Source organism: Canis lupus, chromosome 2, assembly GCF_011100685.1.
Source record: "Canis lupus familiaris isolate Mischka breed German Shepherd chromosome 2, alternate assembly UU_Cfam_GSD_1.0, whole genome shotgun sequence".
In the NCBI taxonomy this organism is placed as follows: Eukaryota; Metazoa; Chordata; class Mammalia; order Carnivora; family Canidae; genus Canis; species Canis lupus.
The window spans coordinates 36028680-36054353 of NC_049223.1; the positions used below are offsets into that span (position 1 = coordinate 36028680).

The following is a 25674-nucleotide window of genomic DNA, read 5'->3' on the forward strand; positions in this document are numbered from 1 at the left end:
TCACTGTTGCCCTTGAGTGTGTTGGGGAGAGCTGGGGGCTGGGCAGGGGAACTGAAAGCTGAGGCTCCAGCCTCATTTCTAAACTCTCCATTAACTAATTTGAAGGATCTTAAAAGCTTCTCCAAGAGAGAGACTTAGGAAAAAATGATTTCTGAGTCAACGCTAATGACTCCAATTACTGAATTTGTGCATAGCTGTTCCCTGGCTTCTGGATGTTAGCCCAAGTTCAATAGCATAGATGTGGTTGAAGGGGTGGGGGTGGGGGAGGGACTGAGGACCAGATCCTCTAGTAACTGTTCAAGTGGGAAAGACCACCTAGCTTGGCTAGTTGAAAGGTGGGAGGAATTGGGCAGGAGAGGGTTGTTCCCTCTCTGCTGCCCACCTCTCCACCTCCCCAACCTCTGATGGGTCCTGCCATACTTTTCCAGCATCTTCCTCTCACCACTGGCTTCCTCCAGCTCCAGTGCCTTCCCTGACTGCTGCTCCCTTCCCAGGCTGCCCTGCACACTGGCCTCCCCACCCGCATGCTGGTCCCCTCATGCAGCTGCCTCCCACAGATGACGCCTTGGGATCTGGGACCTTGTTGTCTTTGTATTCTGGTATCCTCAGCACTTAGCAGGTAGGGGCTCCATACACACATTGGTTAGAGCTCAGGTTTTTAAGCTGTACAATGCACTAATCTCTCTGAGGAAAAAAAAAATTCTGTGGTTAAATAAGTTTGGGAAATGCTGTACCAGACATCCCTTTTTTATAGATTCACAATGTACATCAGCATCTTTAAGGTTCAAAGAAGTCTTGCAGTAAAGAACTTGGTTAACCCAATGTTTACCAGTCTGAGCTGAGCACAGAGCTCAGCTCCATGCAGACTGCCGATCAGTCTTCCTGGAGCACCTTCTGTAAAATGGCATTTTCTGCCCTCTTGCAGAGCCCAACTCTCCAGACTCATTCTTTCCTATTATCATTTTGGTTACTGATTCCTTCTGGGGAGCAAGGAGCAGTTCAGACAGCTCCAGGACAGGGGGTGTCCTGTGTTGATGAACAGATGCAGCCCTCCATGCTTCTCAGTCATTACAAGTTAAGTACTGATTCAATTTGGGGTGCCAAACGTGGAGGTAGGATATTTTTAAGCTCTCCTCGTAGACAGGAAAAAAGGGAGAGTCATGAGAGAGATGTTGTCAGGGGCCCAAAAATCCTTGGCTGTTCAGTCACTGCGGTTGCCACACAGCCCCCAGGGGATGGGCTCCATCCACATACCCAGACCCTGCTGTGCTTTTGCCATTAAAATTCCATTATTAATGACTCACTGCCAGTGCCCTGAAAGGGAACAGGAGGGGGAGGGCAGGAAAGTGGCCCCTGCCAGGAGGGCCAGCCTGGGTTAGGATATTGCCGGACCCAAGCCTGGGGACCTCATACCCTCAGCAGTGAGACTTTTGTGTAGTTCTCTGCTGCCTCAGTTTCGTTATCCAGAGATACTGTTTCTAGGGAGTCCTGATGTTGCAGTCAGAACAAGGCTGTTTGATTGTTCATTGTATCTTCAGTGCTAACACAGTGTAGGGTACTTAGTAACTATGTTCAGTAAATATTTATTCAAAGAATGAGTGATTTTATGCATTGCCCCCTCTCCACCTGACAGCACCAAGTCTAGCTAGCACAGGGTAGGTGCTTTAGATATTTGTTGCATGAAAGATTCTGTATCTATTCTGGATCTAATCTACCCACTGCTATTTCTAGTGCTATTTCTGACACATAGTAATCATTCAATAAATACAAAGGGGTTTGTTGAATGAATGTTTCTGATCATGCCTCCCTCCTTCCCCCACCCATACATTGTACTCCATGCTTAGTAGGAACTGGAAAGAATTGACCTATTTTCTAGGTGTATACTAGGTGCCAGGCCGAGCCCGTGCTAAAACAACTCCCTTCCTCTTCTGTCTTCCTTTGGGGATTTGGTTCTCTAGAGAGTCCCATGGGTAGTGGTTGCCATCTCATGCTTGTTCAGCCAGAGGAGAGGTAGGGTCAGTGAGCTGCCAAGCTGACGTTGGGTGACAGACAAGGAGGCTGCCTGCCAATCTCAGAGCTGCCCCCAGGCTCCAAGTAAGCACTGCACTCCCGGTGCTGGAGAACGGCTGACTATTGATAAAAAATGTCCCTCTGCGCTTTCCAAATTGAGACGACACTTAACTGCATGTTGGCTGGCTTGCCTGCCCCCTCAATCTCCCAGGGGACAGAGCCCATCTTGGTTGAAAACCGTTCTGAGCATGTCTGAAGTCTCAGCTTTGACATCTTGGCTGATGCGAAGAAGTTTCTGTAACCTTCCTGTTCAGCATGCTCACCTGTCACCATGCACCCTGTGTCACTCCCCGCCTGTTACTGGGAAAAGAGCTAAGTGTCCCCATGTTAGGATGTGGTTGCATGGTGCATGTTGAGAGCACTCACCTCGAGTGTCTACATCCCCACTCCGACCGGACGTCTGTTGCCTCAGAACAGAAACAGCTGTACCCATCAGTTGTCCAGGGTCTGCGGGGAAGGCGGAACCAAGGACCCACAGAAAGGATCGCAGTGGGCCTTCATCTTATTTAGCTCATAGACCCCTTTGAAAATGTGGTGAGAACATTGACTCCTCATAAGAAAGTATACATCCTCCTAATTTTGCATGCAATTTGGCCAATTCATGGATCTTGGAGCCCAGCCATGGATCCCAGGTTAGGAACTATTGGTATATTAAAAAGAACATTTAAAAAAAAATGAACATGATATAGACTCCAGATCCAGATCCTAGCCCTTCCACAAACCTGCCATGTGGCTTTGTCCAAGTCAGTCTTTTCAAATCTTGCCTTTTCCTTGGTGATAATATGTTCTGGCTCCTTATGATTAAAATTGTAAAAAAAAAAAAAAAAAAAAAAAAAGGGCGGGGGGAGGGATCCCTGGGTGGCTCAGTGGTTCAGCGCCTGCCTTTGGCCCAGGGTGTGATTCTGGAGTCCCAGGATCGAGTCCTGCGTCAGGCTCCCGGCATGGAGCCTGCTTCTCCCTCTGCCTGTGTCCCTGCCTTTCTTTCTCTCTCTCTCTCTCAAACTCTCTCTCTCTCTCATGAATAAATAAATAAAATCTTTAGAAAAAAAATAATAAAATAAAATTGTCAAAAAATAAAAAATAAAAAAAAATAAAATAAAATAAAATTGTCTATGTTTGTAGAGGTTGAGGCCGTGACTGAGACCAGAACAGCATAACTTTTTATAGGTTAACATATTCCTTAGAGAATCTAATAAGGACTTTGTATCTCCTGTCTAGAAAAATGCCCATACACAAGGCTTTGCCTACTAATCACAAGGTCTAACGACTACACAGTAAGGACTTCTGTACTAGAGTGAAGCAGTGATCTAGGGTATCCAATGATCCAGGTGATAGCCATGGTTCCAATGTTAATTAATTAACATTAATTTAAAAATTAATTTTTTTTTTTAAAGATTTTATTTATTCACTAGAACACACAGAGGGGAGAAAGAGAGAGAGGCAGAGACACAGGCAGAGGGAGAAGCAGGCTCCACGCAGGGAGCCTGACGCGGGACTTGATCCCATGTCTCCAGGATCTTGCCCTGGGCCGAAGGCAGCGCTAAACCGCCCAGCCACCGGGGCTGCCCTAAAAATTAATTTCTTAAGTTGCCTGTTCCCCTGTCCCTTCTCTCCACCCTCCCAACACCAGCTTGGCATCAAACATCCACTAGTAGTTGGGGCGGGGGGGAGGGAGCAGGGGGGGGTTGGCAGTCAACATTGTCTGCTCTAGTTCTAATCTACTCAGACTTTGATTTCATATAATGGAAACTTTTTTTTTCTTTCTTTATAATGACATCTTACCTAGAGCTCCAATACAGGTACAAAGGGACACTGAAACATTGATTTATTCATTTATTCATTCATTCATGCATTCAGCAAGTAGGTATGCATCAGGTGTGGCTTTGTGCCAGTCACCTGACTGGTCAGTGTGGAGACCCTGCCTGCTTAGTCTCCCCTGGCTTCTCTCATTGACTTGGGGAACCCAACAGCTTAAAAATCACTGATCTTGTAAGGAGATCACTTGAGGTGATCAGAGACCCAGAGACTCTGCTCTTTAATCACTTAACTTTGGGGAGCCTCGTTTTCCTCATCTGTGATATAGAATAACAGGATAATGGTGCCACGTTGGATTCCAAGTATACATGGCTTCCACTATCCTTGGTGGAAGTATGATTGGCCCATTTCTATGAACAGTGAATGTGCGTACTGGCCTCCAAAAGCGGGCAGAAGGAGAAGCACAGAGAGGAGTTTTCGCCTTCAGAGTGGAGGAGAGCCCCTGCTACTGAGAAGCTGAATGGCTAAATGAATAACTGCTTGGAAATTTCCAGGAAAAGTATAAGGCTGAGCCTTGGAAAAATATTTGCTATTTCTTTGCTCCCTCCTGCCCTGGAAGTTTTGCTGCTGTCAGTAACAATTTCATAGACCCAGTTCATACATTGTCCTCGAGGGCCTGAATTCACAGGCCCAAACCTGCTGTGACAGAGGAAGATTTACCCACGAACGCTGGGTCTGCAAAGATGGGCTAATTGCTGGGAAAGGACAGGAGCCTGCAGAGGCCCAGGCCTTCATCAGGTCAGATCTGAGTCGCTCTTGTTCTGTGCTTGGAAATGCAGAGCCGTGCAGGCCTTAGCAGCTTTAGAAATGTACTTCTCAACGTTGTTTCATGAGGGGAATTCAGACTAAGTCTACTACTGGCAAAAAACTCACCTGTGGGGCTTTTTCCTTTCCTTTCCTTAGCTGGCAGTCTAAATGCCTAGGTCAAGGACATAGGTATTGATCTTGGTCCAGTTTGGTTCCAAAATCTTCGCTCTGTCTCCACTCTTTTTTTTTTTTTTTTTTTTTTAAGATTTATTTATTTTAGAGAAAGAGTGTGAGCGTGCTTGTGCAGGGGGGGGGGAGGGGGAAAGGGAGAGAGGGAGAAGGAAGCAGACTCCCTGCTTTGTGTGAGTAGCCTCACCTATGCTGGATCTAATGACCCCTGAGGTCCTAACCTGAGCCAGAATCAAGAGTCAGATGTTTCAGCAACTTAGCTACTCAGGCACCCCTCTGCCTCTACCCTTGATCTTCAACAAGATACTCTGCTTCTCCAAGCCTCATGTCCTTGTCTGTGAAATGGGGATAACACCTCTCTCCCAGGGTTGTTGGAAATTAAATTAAATCCTAGTGTAAAGGCTGGGGCCTGGCTCACATAAACATTCTATAAATAGTCATGCTTTTCTTAGCCCTAATTTTCCAGCTGAGAAGCAGGTTATTTGATAATGTAACATTAGAGAAGTGAGATCAAGAGTCTCCATGTTCGGGGATCCCTGGGTGGTGCAGCGGTTTGGTGCCTGCCTTTGGCCCAGGGCGCGATCCTGGAGGCCCCGCGATCGAGTCTCACGTCGGGCTCCCGGTGCATGGAGCCTGCTTCTCCCTCTGCCTATGTCTCTGCCTCTCTCTCTCTCTGTGTGACTATCATAAATAAATTTAAAAAAAAATTAGAAAAAAAAAAGAGTCTCCATGTTCATCATTGTGTACTGACCACTGTGTACCAATATGCCCTACTCCTGTCCAGGTCCAGCACACCCTCTTGCCAGTGAATGGGCAACAAGGAACCCTCACTCTGCTACCCTTCCCTCCCCATCTTGACAGGTGCAAACAGGAGAATGAGCCAGTGCTTTTCCTTTATTAGTAGGTCAGAGAGCTTTGCCTGGCACCTCAGGATCCAGCCCCCCACCCTCAAGTATGTGATAAGGCCATACTCTCTTGCTCATGACACTCCTTGGCATCTGTTCCACAGGAGGACTGACCCTCCACGCTCTACATGTGTTTTGCCAGCAAACACTCACTTCAGCCACAAATGTCTCTGTCCTCCAAAAAATTCACAGGCAAAGCCAGCCCCTAATGAGGGGCTGCTTTGATCGGCCAGCTATTAGTTGTGGGGCCCCTGCCTCCTCTATGGAGCAGCATGGGTCACCCTAAAGTTCTTGGGCCACCTCTGGACAGTGAGTTCAAAGATTGTCGAAAGCAGCTCATGTCCCAAGATCCTTAGGGCCTGGGCTCCCTGACATCTCCCAGGGGCCCCGGTTCCTGGATCCACAGGCCCCTGCTGCTGCTGCTGCTGCTGCTGCCAGTCCTGCCCTCGGCCTCCTTCTTTCCACCTGGGCCCCCCTGTCCGTCCGTGCCTGAGGCCCCGCTGGTGGCCAGGTCCAGACTGAGGGTCCTCCCGCAGACGGACAGCCGCCTCAGCACCTCGGAGGCGGCCTCCACGGGCACGCCCGAGCGCTGCCCCAGAAGCATCTCCAACAGCGAGCTCATCTCTGAGAGGAAGGTGCTGGCCAGCCGCGTGCCTGTCAGGCTCAGCTCAGGCCCTGCCGCCTTGCCGAAGGTCTGGAAGGTCCTGGGCTCCTCCACGGCCGGAGTGTCCGGGGAGAACACGTTGTCGCGGTAGTTCATAGTGAGGGGCAGAGAGAGCCTCGCCATCCAGGCCGGGTCGGGGACGCTCAGCCGGTCCAGGGCCAGGCCTGCATGGGACGGATGAGGGGACGCGGTGAGAGCCAGGCAGCTGAGGGTGGGGCTGGGCCGGCCAAGGGCTCCGGACAAAGGAGGGAAGGGAAATGGCGGGGGACAGATGGGGAGGCCCGAGGGGGACCGGAAGGAAGAGGCCCTAACAGGGAAGCTCGCTGGGCAGGAAGGCTGCCGACTGAAGTACCCACAGGAGCAGTGGGGAGGAGGCGGCGGGAGGAAGAAAGCCTAGAATTAGAAGCTGGCCCTTTTCTAAAGAAGTTCCCGATCCTGCTGTGTGACAGGCTAGGTGTCTTCCACCCACGGGTGCAGCCAGGCTCTTCACTCCCGCAGGGCACTAGTAGCTGCGAGTGGGGGATGGGCGAGCATCCGAGTTCCTGGCTGGATGCTGCCATCTGTTTGTATTCATAGCAATAGTGACCATTTATTAAGTTCTTCCACGCCATAATAATTTATGTAATTCTCTCATTTAACCTCTGCACAAACCTTTGAAACGAAGAGTGCTATTTCATTTTATGGATGAGGAAACGAAGTTCCAAGACATGGAATCACACATCTACTAGGCAACCAAATCCAGATTTTGTCCCCAAATCTGATGACTTTGACGCCTCATGGGACTGTACCCTCCTATCCACTCTCTCAGGAGCTCCCCCTTGGCCCCCCAGGTGCTCCGGGTGCACACCTGTGGCCTCCGGATTCCCCAGGCTTGCTAAGGTTTGTATGGGCACTGTGCCCTGGACTCCTCAACCTTCACTTCTCAAGCCACAGAAAACCCAGGTCTAGAGGCAGCGCTGGGAAGGGGTTGTCTGCTAAAGCGCTGTCCCAGGAAGGGGACAGAGGTTATGAAAAACTATCACCTAGAGGCACCTGGGTGACTCAGTCAGTTAAGCATCTGCCTTTGGCTCAGGTCATGATCCCAGGGTCCTGGGATCAAGCCCTACATCAGGCTCCCTGCTCAGTGGGGAGTCAGCTTCTCCCTCCCCCTCTGCCCCTCGCCTTCTGCTCATGCTCTGTCTCTTGCTTTCTCTCTCTCAAATAAATAAATAAAATCTTTTAAAAAACACCGCAAAATTGTCCCCTAGATCCTTAATGGCCCCATCACACTTTTCCTTTTCCCATCTCCTCAACAAAAATGCTATCTCAAACTAGCCCTAGGCCAGATGGTAGAGGTCAAGCCAAAAAAAGAAAGCATAAATCTTATGGTTAAGAAACTGTGTCTTAAAAAAAAAAGTACAACATCCACTTGAGCATGTATTTAATGCTTGCTTAAAGGTGAGCTGCTTTAGAATCTGTGCATAGAATAAAAGACTGGAAGGAGGTATGTCAAAATGTTAACTGGAATTACCCTTGGACAGAAGTGATTTATTCTCTTTTTGTTTAGCTACATTTTTCTACCTTAACCAAATATTACTTTTGTAATTTGGAAAAGTTATTCCAAAATACAGCTAATGGCTGTTTATATTGATAAATGAGTTTCTGTCTTGCCTTGTCAGGGTGGAGCTTTGCAGGCTGTGAGGCAGGGCAGGCCTCTTCCCACCTGGTCCAGCCCACGCCCTGGACTTAGTGAGCATTTCTTGAATGACTCAGTGAACATAAATATTAACCCTGGACATTTGGGAAATGTAAACCTTAGTTCCTTGAGACTTGGGGTAATAAGATTGAAACTCTTCTGGTGTTACAGAATCAGGCCTTTGTACCAGGGTCAGAGAGCTTCAGGAAGAATGGGAATTGGAATGAGAAAATCACTGGAGTATATGAGAATGGCTGGGCAGCAATGGTGAGTCCACCCAGAGGCAGGTGGACGCAAGGCTGGCCTGGGCTTGATTTCCCACCTCTGCCATTTATGAGCAGTGTGACCTTGGGAAAATTGCTTAACCTCTCTGAGCCTTCTTTGTCTCTCATAAAGTGGTGAAATAGTAGTACTCATCTTGTCAGGTTGCTATGAGCATTCACTGAGCTCATGCTACCAGTAAGGTGTTATCCTCACCACATTATCAGATGGATGCAGCCATGACCCCTGGAGTCAGCGAGCTCACCCATAGCCCCTGTGCAGCTCCACCCCGTGAGCAGCATAGGCTCTTCTATCCTCCTGCCCTCATCATCCCTCAGCAATTTCCATGTCCTCTGTGCCGCGGACAAGCAGGACCACGTGACAACTGATCACATAGGTTCCAGCCCAGAGCTGGCCAGTAGAGAGACAATGTGAGCCATAAAGGTCATTTTAAATTTTCTAGGAGGCATGTTTAAAAAGTAGAAAGAAAACTGTAATTAATTTGTAAAAAAATTTCATACTTAATATCATTTTATCATGTAATGAATATTTTTAAATTAATGAGATATTTCACATTCTTTTTTCATGCGGAGTCTTCAAAATCTGAAGTGTGTTTTATGTTTATCACATCTTTTTTTTAATAACAAGTTACTCTTTTTTTTCTGCTTTTTATTTTTATTTTTATTAAGTAAGCTCTATGCAGCTTGAACTCACCAACATGCAGCTTGAACTCACCACCCTGGGATCAGGGGTTCGCACACTCTACCCGCTGAACTGGGCAGGGGCCCCCATATATCATGTCTTGATCGGGACTAGCCATTTTCCAATGTGGCTAATGGCTACTGTGTTGGACTTCACGGTTATAGATTCTACACAATGCTGTCCTATAAAACTTTCTATATGTGTGCCATCCAAAGCAATGTCCACTAACCACATGTGGTTACTGAGTGTTTGAAATGTGGCTGGTATAACTGAGGAACTGAATTTTTCATTTTACTTAATTTTAATCAGATTAATTTTACTTACTTTTAATTTAGAGCCACATTGCCAGTGTTACTAACCATTTTCTGTACAAGCTTGGGAAAGTTACTAGACACCCTTGCCCCTCAGTTTTTTCCTTCATGAAATGGTGATCATGGATAGTTTCTGTCTCATAAAAATTTCTCATGAGGAATATGAGTGCATAGAAAGCTCTCAATGAATGTTAGCTCTATTTTCTTAACCAAGGAAAAGGAAGTCCCTGCCATGCTTTTAGTGTGTTTGCAGCCAGATAGATCACATAGGCTATGTTCAGTTGAGGAACAGATTATTAACTACCAAAACAGAAAACCACAGTTTAGGGAAGAACAGAGGTATGGTGTTACCTCAAGGAGGCTGACCAGTATCCAGCTAGCACATTCCTGAATTAAAGTTCAGATTATATACTTACTGTCAAAATGAATTATTTCTCTAGAAAATGTTATTTTTGTTTAAATTAGAAATATGAACACATTAAAGAGTTGACTGAGTTCTCAGAACGGAAGGATATTTAAACCCACCAAAGAAACACAAATGGGTGGTTTAGGAAGTGAGGGGAGGTCTCCTGACGGCAGGCAGGCCCAGGTTGGTTCCCCTTCAGTCACTGATGAGCTAAGTGACTCCGAGCAGGCTGTGGTATTTCTCTGAGCCTCAGTTTGCTTATCTCTAAATTGGAGCTCATAACATCTACCTCCAAAGACCGTTTGGAAGCTTAACCGCACTAACGTGTAAGATGCTTCCCAGTATCTGGCACACATCAAGAGCTCATTTACACTCTTAGGATTTTTAAAGATTAATCAGAGTAGAATCTGGTCTTTAAACAAATGAAGGCTGTTGGAAGTGTTAGGGAAAGTAAAATGTTACTGATATTCCTGCCCAGAAATAGAATGTCTGTGTTTTTCTTGTGGAAAAGTCTGACGCCAGGACATGTGAGGGGGTCGCAGGGGCAGAAGCAGGCTCAGGGTGATCCTAAGGAGTCCTTACCTGTGTGTGGGTCCAACAGGCTTGACAACTCTTCTTCTAGCAGCTGCTTCACAGACAGGTCCTCTTCAGGATCCAAGGGCCCTTCCTCCTGGTCTGGTTCTGTCTGGCCAGCCCTGGCACCTAGGCCGTCTGTATCTGGGATTATGCTCCTGCAAAGGAGGCCAGCCAGTCCACGAGTGAGAAAATTCACACACCAGATTCATTCATTCCTGCTCATGAACATTCTTCTACTCATGCCAGCATTCATCCACATAAGGAGGTAGATACAGAGCCCAGCTTTCAGAGTCAGACCAACCTGGATTACTTGGTCCCAGGCCTGCCTACTCTGCATCTGTTGCCTCATCTGTAAAATGGAGGTAATAAATAACACCCACCTCAAGGGGCATGCAAAATGAGACAGTTTATGTAAAGAAACTAGTACCTGGCACCATGTAAGCACTCAGCAAATACAAGAAACAATGAATGCATTGGCACCATTATTCACCAATGAATAATTCCTTCCCCCTCCTTTGCGTTGCCTGGCCCAGGGTAGGAGTGTAGTAACTTTGGTTGAAACAGTGCAGTCATCTGTCCATCCATCTATCCATCCACCTCCACCCATTCAACTATGACCTCCAGTGAGAGCAGAGATTTCTATCTGTCTCATTCCCTGGTCACCAGTGCTCAAAACAGAGCCCCAGCACATAGTAGATGCTCAATTAATACTTTGTGGACAACATGGCTGAATATTCCCTACTCCCTATTTGAGGCCAAATCCCAGACCAGAATAGCAGGGCAAAAGAAGATGCAGCTGGGATGAGGCATCAAAAAGCCACTCAGACTCTACCTGACTCTTGCTGTCTCCATCCTGTCCTCTCCCTCCCACAGACCTTGCCTGCCACCTGGAGGAGGCCAGTTCCTGAGAAGGCCTGAGTATGGGGAGGCAGGTCTGGTCCCACAGTTCAGCAGGTGGGAAAGGTCCCTCAGATTTTAAAGGTCTCAGGTCCTTTGTGCTTTTTTTTTTTTTTTTTTTTCCTGTCACCATTTCTGCTGCCATGAAGGGATTAGCAGGGAAGTGGCAAGTTCATAAGTAATGATGACAACAACTAATATTTATTAAGCAGTTACTCTGAGTCAGACTTTATGTTTTGCTAAGTATGTAGACCTTCTCTTCAAACTTTTCCCATCTGTAAGGTGTTCTCTTGTCATCATTCCCAAATTGCAAATGAAAAAAGGAAGACTTGTGAAAAATTCTACACCTTGCCCAAGGTCCCCATGGACTAAGTGTTAAAGCAAGAATTCAAATCCAGACTCATGTGACTATGGAGTATGCATACTCACTGCTGCTCTACACTACCTCCCACCATCTTTGCAAAAAAAAAAAAGAAAAAAAAGCAAAAAAAGCTATGAATTGTCAAGGCAAGAGCTCTGAGCCTGTATTCAGGTGCTGGGAGCTGGTCCCAGCTTTGCCACTCACTGGCCATGTGACCTTGAACAAAGTCACTTTGGGAGGAAAGGACTTAGCAATGGTTATGCACCTACTATGTGCCAGTCACTGGGCTATGGGCTTAGAATATGTTTGATTGTTAAATCCTTAACCTATCACTGCAAAGAAGTGTGGTGACCTCTCTTTTACAGATAAGAAACTGAGGCCCTGAGGATCTATCTGGCTTGCTCAAGTTCAGCATAGCTGGGTTGGATCAAACTACTCAGAGCCCCAGTTTCTATGTCTGTAACAAAAAAGAGTTAGATTAGATGTCCTGTTGAGCTCTCTTTAGTTCTAGGCCTGCCCAAAGAATACACCCACACACCTATGTCCTTAGCCAGGGAACCTTCATGTTATGTTAAAGGATCAAGAGAAAGAAAGCTGAAAATTACACATTTAAAGCCCATAGCCTAGCACCTCTGCAATCAGGGGACAGGTAGAGCCTCAGGGATGAAGTCATTTCCTTAGAGATCTGGGTCCTGTAAATACAATAAATACAGTTGCTCCAGGACCATGCTGCCCAGGATGGGGGGATGGATGCTGTCCGATGCTCTCCCAGGGGGGCCACTGTCTAGAATGTGTTCACCCTTCCTCAGATCACAGAGGTTCCAGGGGTGAAGGCAAGCTGATGGCGGGGGCGGTGCTCGAGAAGCCTGTGGGTCCATGTGCTGCTTACCTGCCTCCGCTGGGCTTGGCCAAGTATTTATTTCCCCGGTGGTTTGGTTTGGGCTGGAATTGGCCCTGATGCAGCAAGGACAGCAGCTGGGAGATTTGCTGCAAGACAGGAAAAATCTGTTGACTCCACACAATTCCGACCCAGCACACTTCCTTGCCGGATGTTTCCCTCAATGCCGGCGCTTTCTTTTTATAGTCTTTCCTCCAGCTTCAGATGTTTGTGCGATCAGATGGGGGATGGTGAACGGTGACGGAGGCGGTGACGGAGGCTGGGACCTGTGCTGGCAGGATCCTTGCTTTGTTCTGTCACCACAGGACCTGGGTATCCCAGGGAGAGAAGGAGGACCCCCCTGGGCCCACCCCTCACTCTCACTCTGAGCAACCTCCCCCCACTGGAATCTGTGAAATGAGGCTGAAGAAGGCATTTCCCGACCATAAATTCATATTACTTTGATACAGATTATCTTAAGGAGTTGTTTCCCCACCTTCAGGAGTACTCAGTCAGCCAATTTTGGTGGACAAGACATAAGACTCTGCAATGGAGAAAGCAACATTGGTAGCATTCAATCATTCCTTTATTCATCCTTTCATTCATTCAACAAGAGTGAGAATGAAAACAGAAGGCACTGCCAGCTGAAAGGCCAGAGGAGATGGTGGAGGCTCAGAAAGGCTGGGGAGGTGGGCAGGAGTCAGGTGAGATGTCAGGGCCAGAACCTGCAGGGCCTTATGAAGGCAAAGGTGACAGACCAAGTTTCAGGAGGCCGAGTTCTAGTTCAAGGTCATTTCTAGTTTCTGTAGTGTCAGGCATGTTTTTAGAGATACTCATACCTCAGTTTCCTATTCTCTAAATTGGAGCTGGAAATACGCATCCAGCCTTCTTCACGGGGTTGTTGGGATTAACTAACCCAGTGGTTTGAGAACTTAAAATGCAAGGATTATGGGTTGCTACTCCTAGAAATACTGCTGATGGTTCCTGGGCCTACCCCCAGTCTTCCCTGAGAAGGCCCATTCAGCCTCTCTGGGCAGCTCCAGCTAGAAAGTACCAACCTCAGAGGACAGTTGGAAAATTAGATGAGGCCTGGGTCCAGTTGTCTGCCTCAGGGCAGATCCTACCTCCTGGCCCAGACCAGAAGCCTCCTAAGGCACCTGCAACTCTTCCAAGTGTTAGCTGGTAGTTCAGGGACACTCTGAGTGCCGCAGCCTGAGCACAGTGCTGTCATTCAGGGTTGCATCATAGTTAGAATGTAAACTATGGTATCTATCAGACTCAGATTCAAATCCTATATCTGGGGGCACGTGAGTGGCTCAGTGGTTGAGCATCTGCCTTTGGCTCCGGTGATCCCAGTGTCCTGGGATTGAGTCCCACATCAGGCTCCCCGCAGGGAAGTTTGCTTCTCCCTCTGCCTATGTCTCTGCCTCTTTCTCTGTGTCTCTCATGAATAAATAAATAAATAAATAAATAAATAAATAAATAAATAAATCTTTAAAACAAAACAAAAAACACATCCTACATCTGCCCGTGCCCCAGTTCCATCTGGATGGCCTTGAGAAATTACGTAAGCATTTTGAGCCTCAGTTTCCTCAGCAGTAAAAAGGGAATAATAGCGAGGCCCATGTGGTTATAGTTATAAGGATGAAATGATTGAAAGTATATAATTCATTTATGTATTCTTTTTTTTTTAGGAAGAATTCTTTTTTTTTTAAGATTTTATTTATTTATTCATGAGAGACAGAGAAAGAGGGAGAGAGAGAGAGATTGAGAGAGGCAGAGACACAGACAGAGAAGCAGGCTCCATGCAGGAATCCTGATGTGGGACTTAGTCCCGGGACTCCAGGAACATGCCCTGGGCCAAAGGCAGGCGCCAAACCACTGAGCCACCCAGGGATCCCCTCATTTATGTATTCTTTTAAAACTTTTTAAAGTAATCTTAAATCTTTTTTTATTTTTATTATTTTTTTAAGATTTTATTTATTTATTTATTCATAGACACAGAGAGAGAGAGGCAGAGACACAGGGAGAGGGAGAAGCAGGCTCCATGCAGGGAGCTCGATGTGGGACTTGATTCCGGGTCTCCAGGATCACACCCCAGGCTGCAGGCGGTGCCAAATCACTGCCCAGGGCTGCCCTTAAATCTTTTTTAAAAGTAATCTTAAAAAAACCTTTTTTAAAGTAAACTTTTTAATTTAAGTAACCTTTTTTAAATTGTTCATGGTAGGACTTGAACTCATGACTCCAAGATCAAAAGCCATATGTTCCACTGACTGAGCCGCCAGGTGCCCCTATTTATTAATAGATCTTATGACCAGCGCTTAATAACTTAATAACAAGCATTTATGATAAGCACATAATATGTGTGTAATCTCATTTAATTCTTACAATAACTCTAGGGAAAAGATACCACCATACCCATTTTGTTGATGTGGAATATGAGGCTCAGAGGGGCTACACAGCAGTTAATGGCAGGGCTAGAATTTGAACCCAGATCTGACTCACTGTGGCACTGTGCTGCTGGAAAGACATGAGCATTAGGCAAGCTGCTTCCTGCCCTCAAGCTGATCCCAGATGGGTACCCTTCTTTCCATCACCCCAGTGGATTTAGCCCCAGTGCTTGCTCTCAGCTGTATGTGTTCGCCAACAACCAATACAGTGTTTAGCTCAAAAAGCTCACTCAGTAAGCATTTGAAAATGGATGGATGGGTGGATGGATGGATGGATGAACGAATGAATGAATGGTTCTGGGCAACCTCGAAGGCTACATAGGGCTCAGGGCAAGACTCCTCAGAGAGCAGCAGGGCTCTCTCCAGGTGGCTTCCTGAGGAGGATGTGGGGGAAGGAAGCTGTGTCCTTCCTTGACAGGAAACCTGAGCCAATTGCCTGGCCAAACAGACATGTGCCTTGAGTGGGCAGCCTGGCACGGGGAAAGTTCTCTGAAGTGCAGAGGAACAGATCTGGATGTGAGATCAGGCACCGTCCCTGAAAAGGATTTCCCATTTTTGTCTAGTAAATTCCAGGTTGCTACATATTTTGTCCTTCATTATTCTATGTAATCCTCAACTCCTGGGAGGCGGACACAGGGTCAGTTTAGCATCATAATTGCCATTTGGGGAAAATGAAGCTCTGATACTGACAGATTTGCTCAAGGTTGCCCTGCTATTGAGTGGCTATGCTGAAATTTGAATTCAGATCAGACTCCTAAGTTCCAAGATTGTTTCCGCTGCCCCATCCTGCAGACCTAGCTAGCAAAATCTTTTTTTTTTTTTAAGATTTTATTTATTCATGAAAGACACACAGAGAAAGGCAGAGACACAGGCAGAAAGAGAAGCAGGCTCCATGCAGGGAGCCTGATGTGGGACTCGATCCAGGGTCTCCAGGATCATGCCCTGGGCCAAAGGCGGCGCTAAACCGCTGAGCCACCCAGGGATCCCTAGCCAGCAAAATCTAGTCTCAGGCAAGTCCAGTGCAGCCCCAGAGCCCAGGAGCAATGATGCCCATGCTGGCCTGCTTCACAGGGAGGTTGCCCGGATGAGAAGAGGGCAGGAGGAGATGAAGAGCTTTGCAGAAGTAATTGCAACCATTTGCTGAGTGCTGACTGTGTGCCGGACATAACACTAGGCTTTAAGTGCACTCATTTCATCTTCAAGCACATTTAGGAGGTAGGTGCTGTTTACATAGGTGTCTTTAACAGCAAAGCAGAGTAACATTCCTGTGGTTCACGGCTAGGAAGAGATGAAGCCAGGATTTGATCCCAGGCAGCCTTATCCCAAAGCTTTTATTCTCAAATGTGTCTTTTGTTGTGTGTCTGCTTGTGCCAGGCCCCCTGAGTAAGTGCTTTGCAGGAATTAACTGATCAAATCCTCAGGACAACTGCGAGGCAGATGCTCTTACCATCATCTCTATTTTATAGATAGGGAAACGAAGGCTCAGAGACAGTAAGTAAGTTGCCCGGGATCACACAGCTAAATTTTGTTGACCCAGAGCTGGGCCCTGACCCACTGTATCCACTATACCATACAGTCCCTGGTGAGCCTAAGGAATGAATGTGAGAAATGTAAGGGTAATGGGGTGTCTGATGTGGTGGTCCAGGGCTGACCACAGAGAAAGCTGCCCATACCCAGGTACCTGAACAGGGGGAGAATCCATGGTGAGTTCCTCTACAGGGTTCCGCTCCGCAAAAGCAGCCACAGATAGCCGGACCAGGCTCCGCAGGATCTGACGGGGACCAGACTCTTTCTCTGGGGTCACTTTGCCATTGAGATTGGGCTGCCGCCTCAGGGTTGCCGATGAGGCTGGTGGACTCAGTGGGGCCTCCTCGCTGCCTGCGTCTCCTGACAGCCTCCCTGCCGGGCTGCCCATAGCCTTTGGGGTCCTCGAGCGTGGCTGGCCCATCACAGGCTGGGACTCAGGAAGGTTCAGGTTCTCCCGGGAGGCATTTCGCTGCCTGGGATGGTTGAAAAGGAGATTGACAGTATCCTGCAGCACCTCTCGGCTCTCAGCCTGTGTTCCCTGGTTGCCTTGGTTACGCAGGGTCCTATACAAGGTTGGCGTGAGGTGAAAGGGGGCCTGCAGGCAGGGGTCCCAGCCTGCTTCCATCATCCCTTCCTTGCCTGTGTCCTTGTGGGGCTGCCTGATGTCTCCAGGCTCATCCACCTGGCCCCTGAGCACGGGCACAAGGTGGATATCCGCCTTCTGGATGTGTTTCTGGGGCCTCTTGGGCTGGTGGCGGTAGGTAGATTCAGCCTCCCGACAGTTGTAGGCTCTGTTGTCCTTCTTCTCTGTCCTGCAGATGGACATGATCAGAGCCAAGATCAACCCAAAGATGGCCAGCAGTACAAGTAGGCAAATCACTGTCAGCACTGAGGTGCTCAGGGTCCCAGGCTCCTGGGCCCTGTCCCTCAAGTGATCCACACTGGTGACAAACAAGACCCTCAACAAGGCTTGGGTCTGCAAGGAGGGGATGCCATGGTCTTCTACCACTATCACCAGTTCCCACTCACTCCCAATGAGACTGCTGGCATTGGTGATGTTGATGAACAACTGCCCCAGGTGGGGGCTGAGGACAAAGAGACAGGCTTCATTCCCACTCCTAATGCTATAGAGAAGCTCTCCATTTGCCCCTGAGTCTACATCTCTTGCTACAATGGTTGCCAAAAGGAATGGCCGGGAACTATGGGTTGTCAGTGGTGGTGTGTCAGCACTCGCTGGACCCAACCCATTAGGAGTTTCAATGGGCACCAGAAGGTGGCCTGTGGAGGCATTTACGAGCACTGAGAGGATGGCTTTTCCATCACTGAGCGTGGGATGAATCACCTCTGGGGCGTTATCATTGACATCCAAGAGGCTGACCCACACAGAGACGCTGGATGCAAGTTGGGGCTGCCCCATGTCCTCTGCGATCACACGGAACTCAAAACTGGCCATTTGTTCATAGTCTAGTGACCTCTGAGCAGTGACATCTCCTGTGTCTGAGTCAATAGCTACCAAATGAGAAACTGGGGAGTCCTGAATACGATATGAGATTTTTCCATTAATGCCCAAGTCTGCATCGTGAGCCTTGACGGTAATGAGGTGAAGAGAAGGTAGGTTGTTCTCCCGAGTAGAGACCTCATACCTGCTCTCTTCAAACACAGGTGCGTTGTCGTTGGCGTCACTGATCTGAATGCTGAGCTGTTTCTTGGCCGATAATGGCTGGGGTCCTTGGTCTTGAGCCAAGAGAGTGAGGGTATATTTGGGCCACTGCTCTCTGTCCAGTGTGGTGTTGGTTAGCAGCATGTATGTGTTGCCATTGGTCCTTTTCAGCCTGAAGTGGCCCAGTTCTTGGCTCAGCCAGCAGTGGACCAGACCATTATTTCCTGAGTCCAAGTCATCTGCCATGACGAGAGCAATGAAACTATCCTTTGGAAGAGCTTCTGACACCAATGATGGCTGGGAGGCCCATGTGATGTGGATGCTTGGGGCATTGTCATTGACGTCCAGAACCTTAATGAGTACTTTGCAGTGGGCTGGGATGGGATTGGGACCCAGGTCCCTCGCCTGGACATCTATCTCATAGGCAGGATTCTTTTCATAGTCTAGGGGTTGACGCAGAATCACCTGGCCTGTCTTTGCATCAATACTGAAGGTGTCCAGCACCTCTGGAGGCACATGTTTACTGAGGAAGAATTCCACCTCCCCATTGGGACCTTGGTCAGGATCCGTGGCAGTCAAGTTTATGAGGAGAGTACCAGGGGCAGCATCTTCTTGGATTTCTAATGCCAGTGAGCTCTCAGCAAACACTGGGCTATTGTCATTGGAGTCCAGGACATTGACCTTGACTAAGCTGGTGCCTGACTTGGGGGGGTTCCCACTGTCATAGGCAGTTAGCACCAGATCAAAAAACGAGTGGATTTCCCTGTCTAGCTCCTTCACCACCACAAGTTCTGCATGTTTGGTCTCATCAGGCCCCACGATGACATCCAGGGCAAAGTGCTCACTGGGAGACAGTGTGTAAGAGTGCAGGGTGTTGGGGCCAGTGTCCGGGTCGAGAGCTCTGTCCAGGGGGATCCGGGTGCGCAAAGAGGCACTCTCAGAGATTTCTAGCTCCTGCTTACCTTTGGGAAACTGTGGCTCATGGTCATTGATGTCCAGCACCTGGATCTCCACATGGATCAGAGCCAAATCCCCCGTGGCAAGCACGTCAAAGGAAATCAGGCAAGGGTCCTGCTGCCGGCAAAGCAGCTCTCTGTCCAGCCGCCTCCCTGTGCTAAGCAGGCCGTCCTCAGGGTCCACCTGGATGGGGAGTGCCTGAGACAGCTGCAAGACCTGGAAGGACGCCTGTGTTTGTCCGCGTCTGTCCTCCCAGCTCAGGTCCCTGGACAGCTTTCCTATCACTGTGCCAGCCGGCACCTCTTCCGCCACTTGGTATTTCACAGTGAGAGTGGCCACCTCCTGACAATGCCCTGGAAGGAACAAGTAGCTGCCTGACCCCAAAAGCTCCAGCAGTAGTAGCAGAAGTAGCATCATGCTTACCGCCAGGATGGGCTAGGCTCAGAAACCACTAGAGTTCTTCAAAGGCCAGGCAAGTCCTCCAGTGTTTCCTGAGTGGCTCGATTAGTGTTCTCCTGCCCCCAGATCTGCTGTCACAGCCTCGTCCCATAATTGGATGATGATGGAAGTAGAGGATTCTCAGGCAAGGCCATCTTCATCTGAAGAGATCTCAGAGCTCCAAGCACTGAAGTGAAATTGCCAAGGGACACCCCACACAGGGGCACCCGTTGGTCCCCTTCGGTAAGTGATGGCCAAGAGCTAGTCCAAGAGGGACTTGACCCAGTAAAGCAGGATGTGGGGATCTGACTTCCAAACAGTCGCTGGGCTAGGGAAATGGAGAAGCAGCTTTTTCCTATGGAAACCCCACCTACAGGAAAAGGGAGGGTTATGCGTTTCAATGCCAATTAGAGAAGGAGGGCTTCCCGTGAAGTGCGAGGGGCCTGCGGCGGTGGTGGCGGAGGGTGGGCCCGGCCGCGAGGAAGGTACTAGCCACGCGAGGCGGCCCCTGAGAGAGAGGGAGCTGCTGTGTGGCCAGGTGGGCAGAGAGCTGAGCCCCTGCCTGCCCCAGTACCCTTCCTGGGAGCGGCATGTTCCTTGTGTCTCTCCTTTCCTCTGCTCTCTGTTTCCCTCATATCCCTGTGATTCCTCTCCCATTCGTCTTTTCCCCACACGCATCTACCTCTCTAAGTCCTGACTCTGCCCTGACCACTCACCCATTTTTGTCTCTCAGGAAGCAGCTGTGGTTAAGAGAGCGGCCATCAGAGCCAAAAACTGCCTGGGTTCAAATCCGGACTCTGCAATTCACTGTCTGGGGCATGTGGGACAAGTCACTTAACCTCTCTGGGCTTCTACCACTTCATCTTTAGAGTGTAGATGGGAAGGATAGGAGCCCTCACCGCAGGAAACTGTGAGGACAAATGAAATGATGCGTGAAGGGCTGGGGCCTGGCTCAGAGTCACAGGCAATGACATTCTGTGAGTAGGGGCTGTTGAGAACTGAATAGCTGGTCTCACCTCATAGCTCTGGCTCTTGCACTGGCGCCGGGGCAGTCCCTGCCCACACAGACCCATGAGGGTGCCCATGGCCTTGGCTTCTGAAGTTCAGGGATCTGTCTGACCTGACCATGTGGCTGCCCACCCCCTTCCCTTCCTGCTCCCCAGCCTGGAGGCCCATTGTTCTGTGCATCTGGTCCAGCTTGAGTCCCTATCTAGGGGAATCCCCGGCCTCCTGCTTCCCTGCCTAGGAGGTTTTTATACTTTTTCTTTTCCTACGCCTTCCTCACCTTATCCCTCCCTTCCCCTGATTCTTCTCTCCCCACTGCTGTCTATGAGTCCCATGAACAGTTCTTGCTCCCCTACCCCCCAACACTCCTAGAGATATGGATGTTTTTAGGTATGCCCTCCTCTCACTCACCTGCTCACAGAAGTGAGGCCCAGGATCACTTGGGTGGCATTTGAGGTGGCTTGTGGCTTCTCATTTCCCTCCTTACTTCCTGGCCCAGCGCCCGTCTGGTCTTATACTCTGCCTCAGGCTGATTCTAGAGGTTTGTAAAACACTGGAAGTGATGGGAATTTAAGGCCAGCTTCCTTTAGGTGTGTGTTTGTAGCTGAGTCCTTGGGACATAGGGGACCCTCATCAGGGGTTGGCGTATAGGCCCGTGGCCTTAAAGCTATCTGTGCCCCTCCCTGCCCCTATATTTTCTTCCCACACCCTATCCTTTTTTTAAATTTTTAAAAAAGATTTTATTTATTTATTTATTTATTTATTTATTTATTTATTTATTTATGAGAGAGAGAGAGAGAGAGAGAGAGGTAGAGACACAGGCAGAGGGAGAAGCAGGCTCCATTCAGGGAGCCGACGTGAGACTTGATCCCTGGTCTCCAGGATCTGGACCTGGACTGAGGGTGGCGCTAAACCGCTTAAACAAGTCACTTAACCTCTCTGGGCCTCAGTTTTCTTCTCTGTAGAATGGCTGTCACCTATCTCATGAGATTATGGTAAGGATTCAATGAGATGATACCTATAAGAGCCCAGCACAGGGCCTGGTACAGAGAAAGCACCCACTCCATATTATTGCAGCTTGTATTGTTTTCTAGGTTTTATGCTTCTGATGCAAATGGTGAGGATGACCTTGCATTTGTCCCTTCGCTGTTTACTCTGCTTCCTTGGCCAAGAAAACTCATTTTCCAGGGCTTCCTCAGCTCAGGCTTTGGCCAAGTGCTGCCTGTGCTTCAAGGGGAGCCAGCACAGGCCCCAGGCTCCTGCTGCTCAGAGATGTGCCTTGTACTCACTGCCCTTGGATGACAGCCTGCAAGGCAACCACACTCTCTGGCCCTCACTCGTCCTATCGTGCAAGGCAGTTGGCAAGACAAAGTGACCAAGTGGCCTGTAGTGTAAGGAAGGGGCGGGGAAGAGGAAAGAAGGGAACCCAGTGGCTCTGTGTTCCGGCTTCGCTCAGGGGAGGCTCCTCATGGAGGGCATTGGGCCAAATCCTGAAGCCAGAGGAAGGTAGGTGAGCAAGGGAAAGGCAAACCGGGCAGAGGAAGCAGAGTGGACAAAGGCCAGAGGTGATTGAACTGGCTTCTTATAGTACCTAAAGAGGGTCTGTGTGGAGAGTGGGAAGAGGGTAGGCCAGGTATGTTAGAAGGGGCCGCCAGACCCTAGACAGCCTGGGGTCCCCTGCTAAGGATTTGGAACTTCTCCAGAAGGCCATGGGGAGCTTTTGAATGCCCCCAAGAAGGAAGATGAGGACAGCAGCTATATGCCAGGCCTTGTCCTGAGTGCTTTACCTGCACCCTCCTGTGCCACTCTCATGCCCGGGGCCATTGGGATAAAGAAGCTGAGCACAGAGGGTTAGATAACTTGCCCAAGATCATGCAGACTGGACCTCCAGAAAGCCCCTTGGGCTGTACCCTGGAGAATGGATTGGAAGAAAACAAGAGGGAGAGGGGGAGGGCAACTGGGAGTAATGCAGGGGAGCTTTGGTGCAGGAAACTCTGGTGCTGAGAATGTTTCCATAATGCCATCTGGTGGCCAAAGGCAGAGAAGAGAAAAAGGCACAGAGGCAGAGGGGTGGGTGCCTGGAGTTCACACAAATGAACAGCTCTAGACCTATACTCCACAGAAGGAGCTTACACACGGTGACAATCACTTCTCTTCACAAGAAACCTAATGAGACCCACTGCCCACTGAAGGAATTATAAAATTCATGATTTTACCAGTGTTAACATTTATATTCTTGAAAGGACACTCTTGTATTTATGCTCTGTGTGTATGTATTGCCTTAAATGTCCCATGGATGCAAAACATGGACTTACAGATCACAAGAAAGTTTTTGAATTTAGATTTCTCAGATGATATTTATGGTTGTGGCTTGTTTGTTTTATTTGCCTTGAGGGCAGAATCCAAAGCCAGCAGACAAGATACCAGACTTTTTTAAGGTCTGGGAATGAGGTCCTGGTTTACTATTTTTCTCTCTCCTTTCTGGCTGCAGGGGTCAGCTACATGTAAAAGGGTGAAAGGAGCTGTCACTGGAGTTTTTCTGGAAAGTCTTCATCACTCTGAGTTTTGAAAATAGGTTTGAAGTTGCACAGGTCCTTTGAAATAGGTTTGAAAAAGCGAAGGATGCCTCCCTCAAGTCTGAAATATTTTTTTAAAGAGGACAGAATCCGGGCTGGTATTTGGAAGTCTTTCTTGCTCACTGTCAACCTTGAGGTCGTTCACATGTGGGCCCTTGGCTATGAGGAGGTGTTGGGGGATGAAGTGGGAGGGGTGGAGTCAAGATTTTTTCAAAATGCCTGGCGTCCTGAGGAACCTTGAGAGATTAGACCAGCAAGGTAGGACACTGACCCTTTGGAGGACCCCTGGGTCAGCTGGATAAAAGCTAGGATCATGCCCCATGCTATCAACGTGCTGCTCAGCTGGGTGCCCACCCTCTGGGCTTTTTGTGAATCTGCCTAGCAAATGCCACAGTCACCATCACCAATGCTGCTTGGTGAAGCTCGAAGCTCAAAAGCTCGGAAGCTTCGTCCTCCTGGGGATTATTCCTGTTGGGAGGATGACCGGACCACCCAAGGTCAGCCTCTTTCTTTTAGCAAGACTTTGGTGAGATTAGAGCCAGTCTGCCAGGAATCTCCACTGGGAGACTCAGGTAGGTGTTCTGAGTCAACTGCTCCTGATGTGGCACTTGGTGGTCTTTGTTGGGACAGATGACAGATGTCCACTCCCACACAGTGACACCTCTCTCTGGACCCAGTGCAAAAAGAAAAAATGTACTTTGCAGGCAAAAATTTGCCAAGAGATAGAACCTTTAAGAAATGAAAAGGCTTTGTGTCTTGGTTGTCTTGCTTAAGAGTGATAGCTCTCAAAGGGGGCCAGATACCAGAATTACTTTTCCAAATACCAGGAACAGGGCAAGACAATTCCTACACCCCCCACCCCCCAAAGAGAATTTTATAACTACCAGCTCCATTCTCCTTCCCTCCCTTCGAAAAGGCTTCACCTTTCATTTGGGACAAAGTTGGAGATGGTGATTCGAAGTTTTTTCTGGAAAGAGAGGCTTAAGTGATCTACATAATACAAGGCAAAGAGGAGAGCGGGGATTGATGAAGCTGAAGAAATTATGGAGGGGGTTCACAAGAGAAAGAAGGGGCTGTGAAGGAAGTAACGTGAACATGAGGACTTGCCAGGGAATCCTTGTGAGCCATGGATCTCCTTCATGATTTTCAAGAAAAATGCAAGAAAAGACTCAGAATTTATTTTGTGCTTTAGTAAGCATAACTGAACAACATAAATTCTGACTTAATAAGGGCTACATGTGTTTTGTCTCTCTTCCCAACCTCAGAGGGAAAGTGGGCTACTTCCAGTATGTAGATTTTAATTCTGATATACGGAACACTCTGAGGTGCACCCCATCTCCACCCCAATCTCGCTGAGAACCACTGATATAGAACTTCTTAGAACAACTAGCAACTTTGTAAGGGTCAAACCTGTACAGCCATCAGGCCTTCCTTGCTGAGCATCCTCCTGGTCGCCACCTCTCCCTCATGCCTGTGTCAGTGCTCAGCAGAAGCTCTATGCATAGCTGGTTGCCCCCTCATATTTTGCAGACTCTTCTGTTCGCTTCTCTGAAAGTTTCGGTTTTCCTTCCATCTGATTCCCAGTTACAGGTGTGTCCCCAGATACTGTCTTCAACCCTCTTTCCTCCATGGGCTTATTAGCTCAGAAATAGGTTGTCAGATTTAGCAAATAAAAATATAAGGTGCCAGTTAAATTTGAATTTTAGGTAAATGACAGTTTTTTAAAAAGATTTTTAAAATTTATTTGACAGAGAAGAGAAAAAAATGCACAAGCAGGGGGAGCTTCAGGCAAAGGAAGAGAAGCAGAACCTCCCACAGAGCAGGGAACCTGATGCGGAGCTCAATCCCAGGACCCTGGGATCATGACCTGAGCCAAAGGCAGATGCTTAACCCACTGAGCCATCCAGGTGCCCCACAATGACAGGTTTTTTTAGTGTATTTTTACCTGGCAATCCTACTCAGAAGTAATATATACTCTCAACACAGTTTCTCTTCTGTTTTTCTGTTTTCTTTCCTCCTCTCCCTCTTCCCCTTCCTCCTCTTTCGCTCCCTCTTCTCCTTCTCCTCCTTTTCCTTCTTTTTGATTTACACAGTGAATTTGAAAATCTATCAGTGAACACAAAAATCAAACATATTGACTGGGAGCATCATCTGTGCATGAATATTCAGAAGCTGACTGTGTTGATTGGCCTTGTTATGTATTCAGCATTTCTGGGTGACTCCAAGATTGAACGGTTCTCACACTGACAGAACCACCCCAGGGGAAGCCTGGATCACACTCATTCATTAACTTATCCGGTCAGCCAGTCACTCATTTATCTGGTGGAATCCAGCATGTTCTTCTCTATTTACAAGGTCAGTTTATTTGGCAAGAGAAGTAACTGACATTGATCCACATTTTCCTTTCCTCTAAACCATTGGTTTGGTTTTCTTTTTCACATAGAATCTAATCAGCCTAATTCTTGCTTGCTTCAGAAAGGTTCTTGCAGGAAGGAAAATGAGTCTTCCCATCGTTACATAAATTCTCATGGGGCTTCCCTTTATAAGTTTATGACAGCCAGGAGTTGAGCCTGGAGCTCTGAGAGAAACAGCCACACACTGATTT

At 48.2% G+C, this 25674-nt stretch overlaps 1 protein-coding gene and 1 long non-coding RNA gene across 2 annotated transcripts; one reads left to right on the forward strand and one right to left on the reverse strand.

Moving 5' to 3' along the window:
- Positions 1–5553: 5553 nt before the first annotated feature.
- PCDH12 (protocadherin 12) lies at positions 5554–19842 on the reverse strand. The gene is made up of 4 exons (XM_038530460.1): positions 16588–19842; positions 12469–12566; positions 10328–10476; positions 5554–6554 (listed from the first exon to the last, which is right to left on the reverse strand). Exons 1-4 carry the CDS (start codon positions 19465–19467, stop codon positions 6079–6081), a joined length of 3603 nt encoding a protein of 1200 aa, XP_038386388.1. The 5' UTR covers positions 19468–19842; the 3' UTR covers positions 5554–6078.
- Positions 17011–24615, forward strand: LOC119870213. Its single transcript, XR_005355472.1, has 3 exons — positions 17011–17139; positions 19576–19731; positions 23986–24615. It is a non-coding gene; the product is annotated as an uncharacterized LOC119870213 (long non-coding RNA).
- Positions 24616–25674: the final 1059 nt, after the last annotated feature.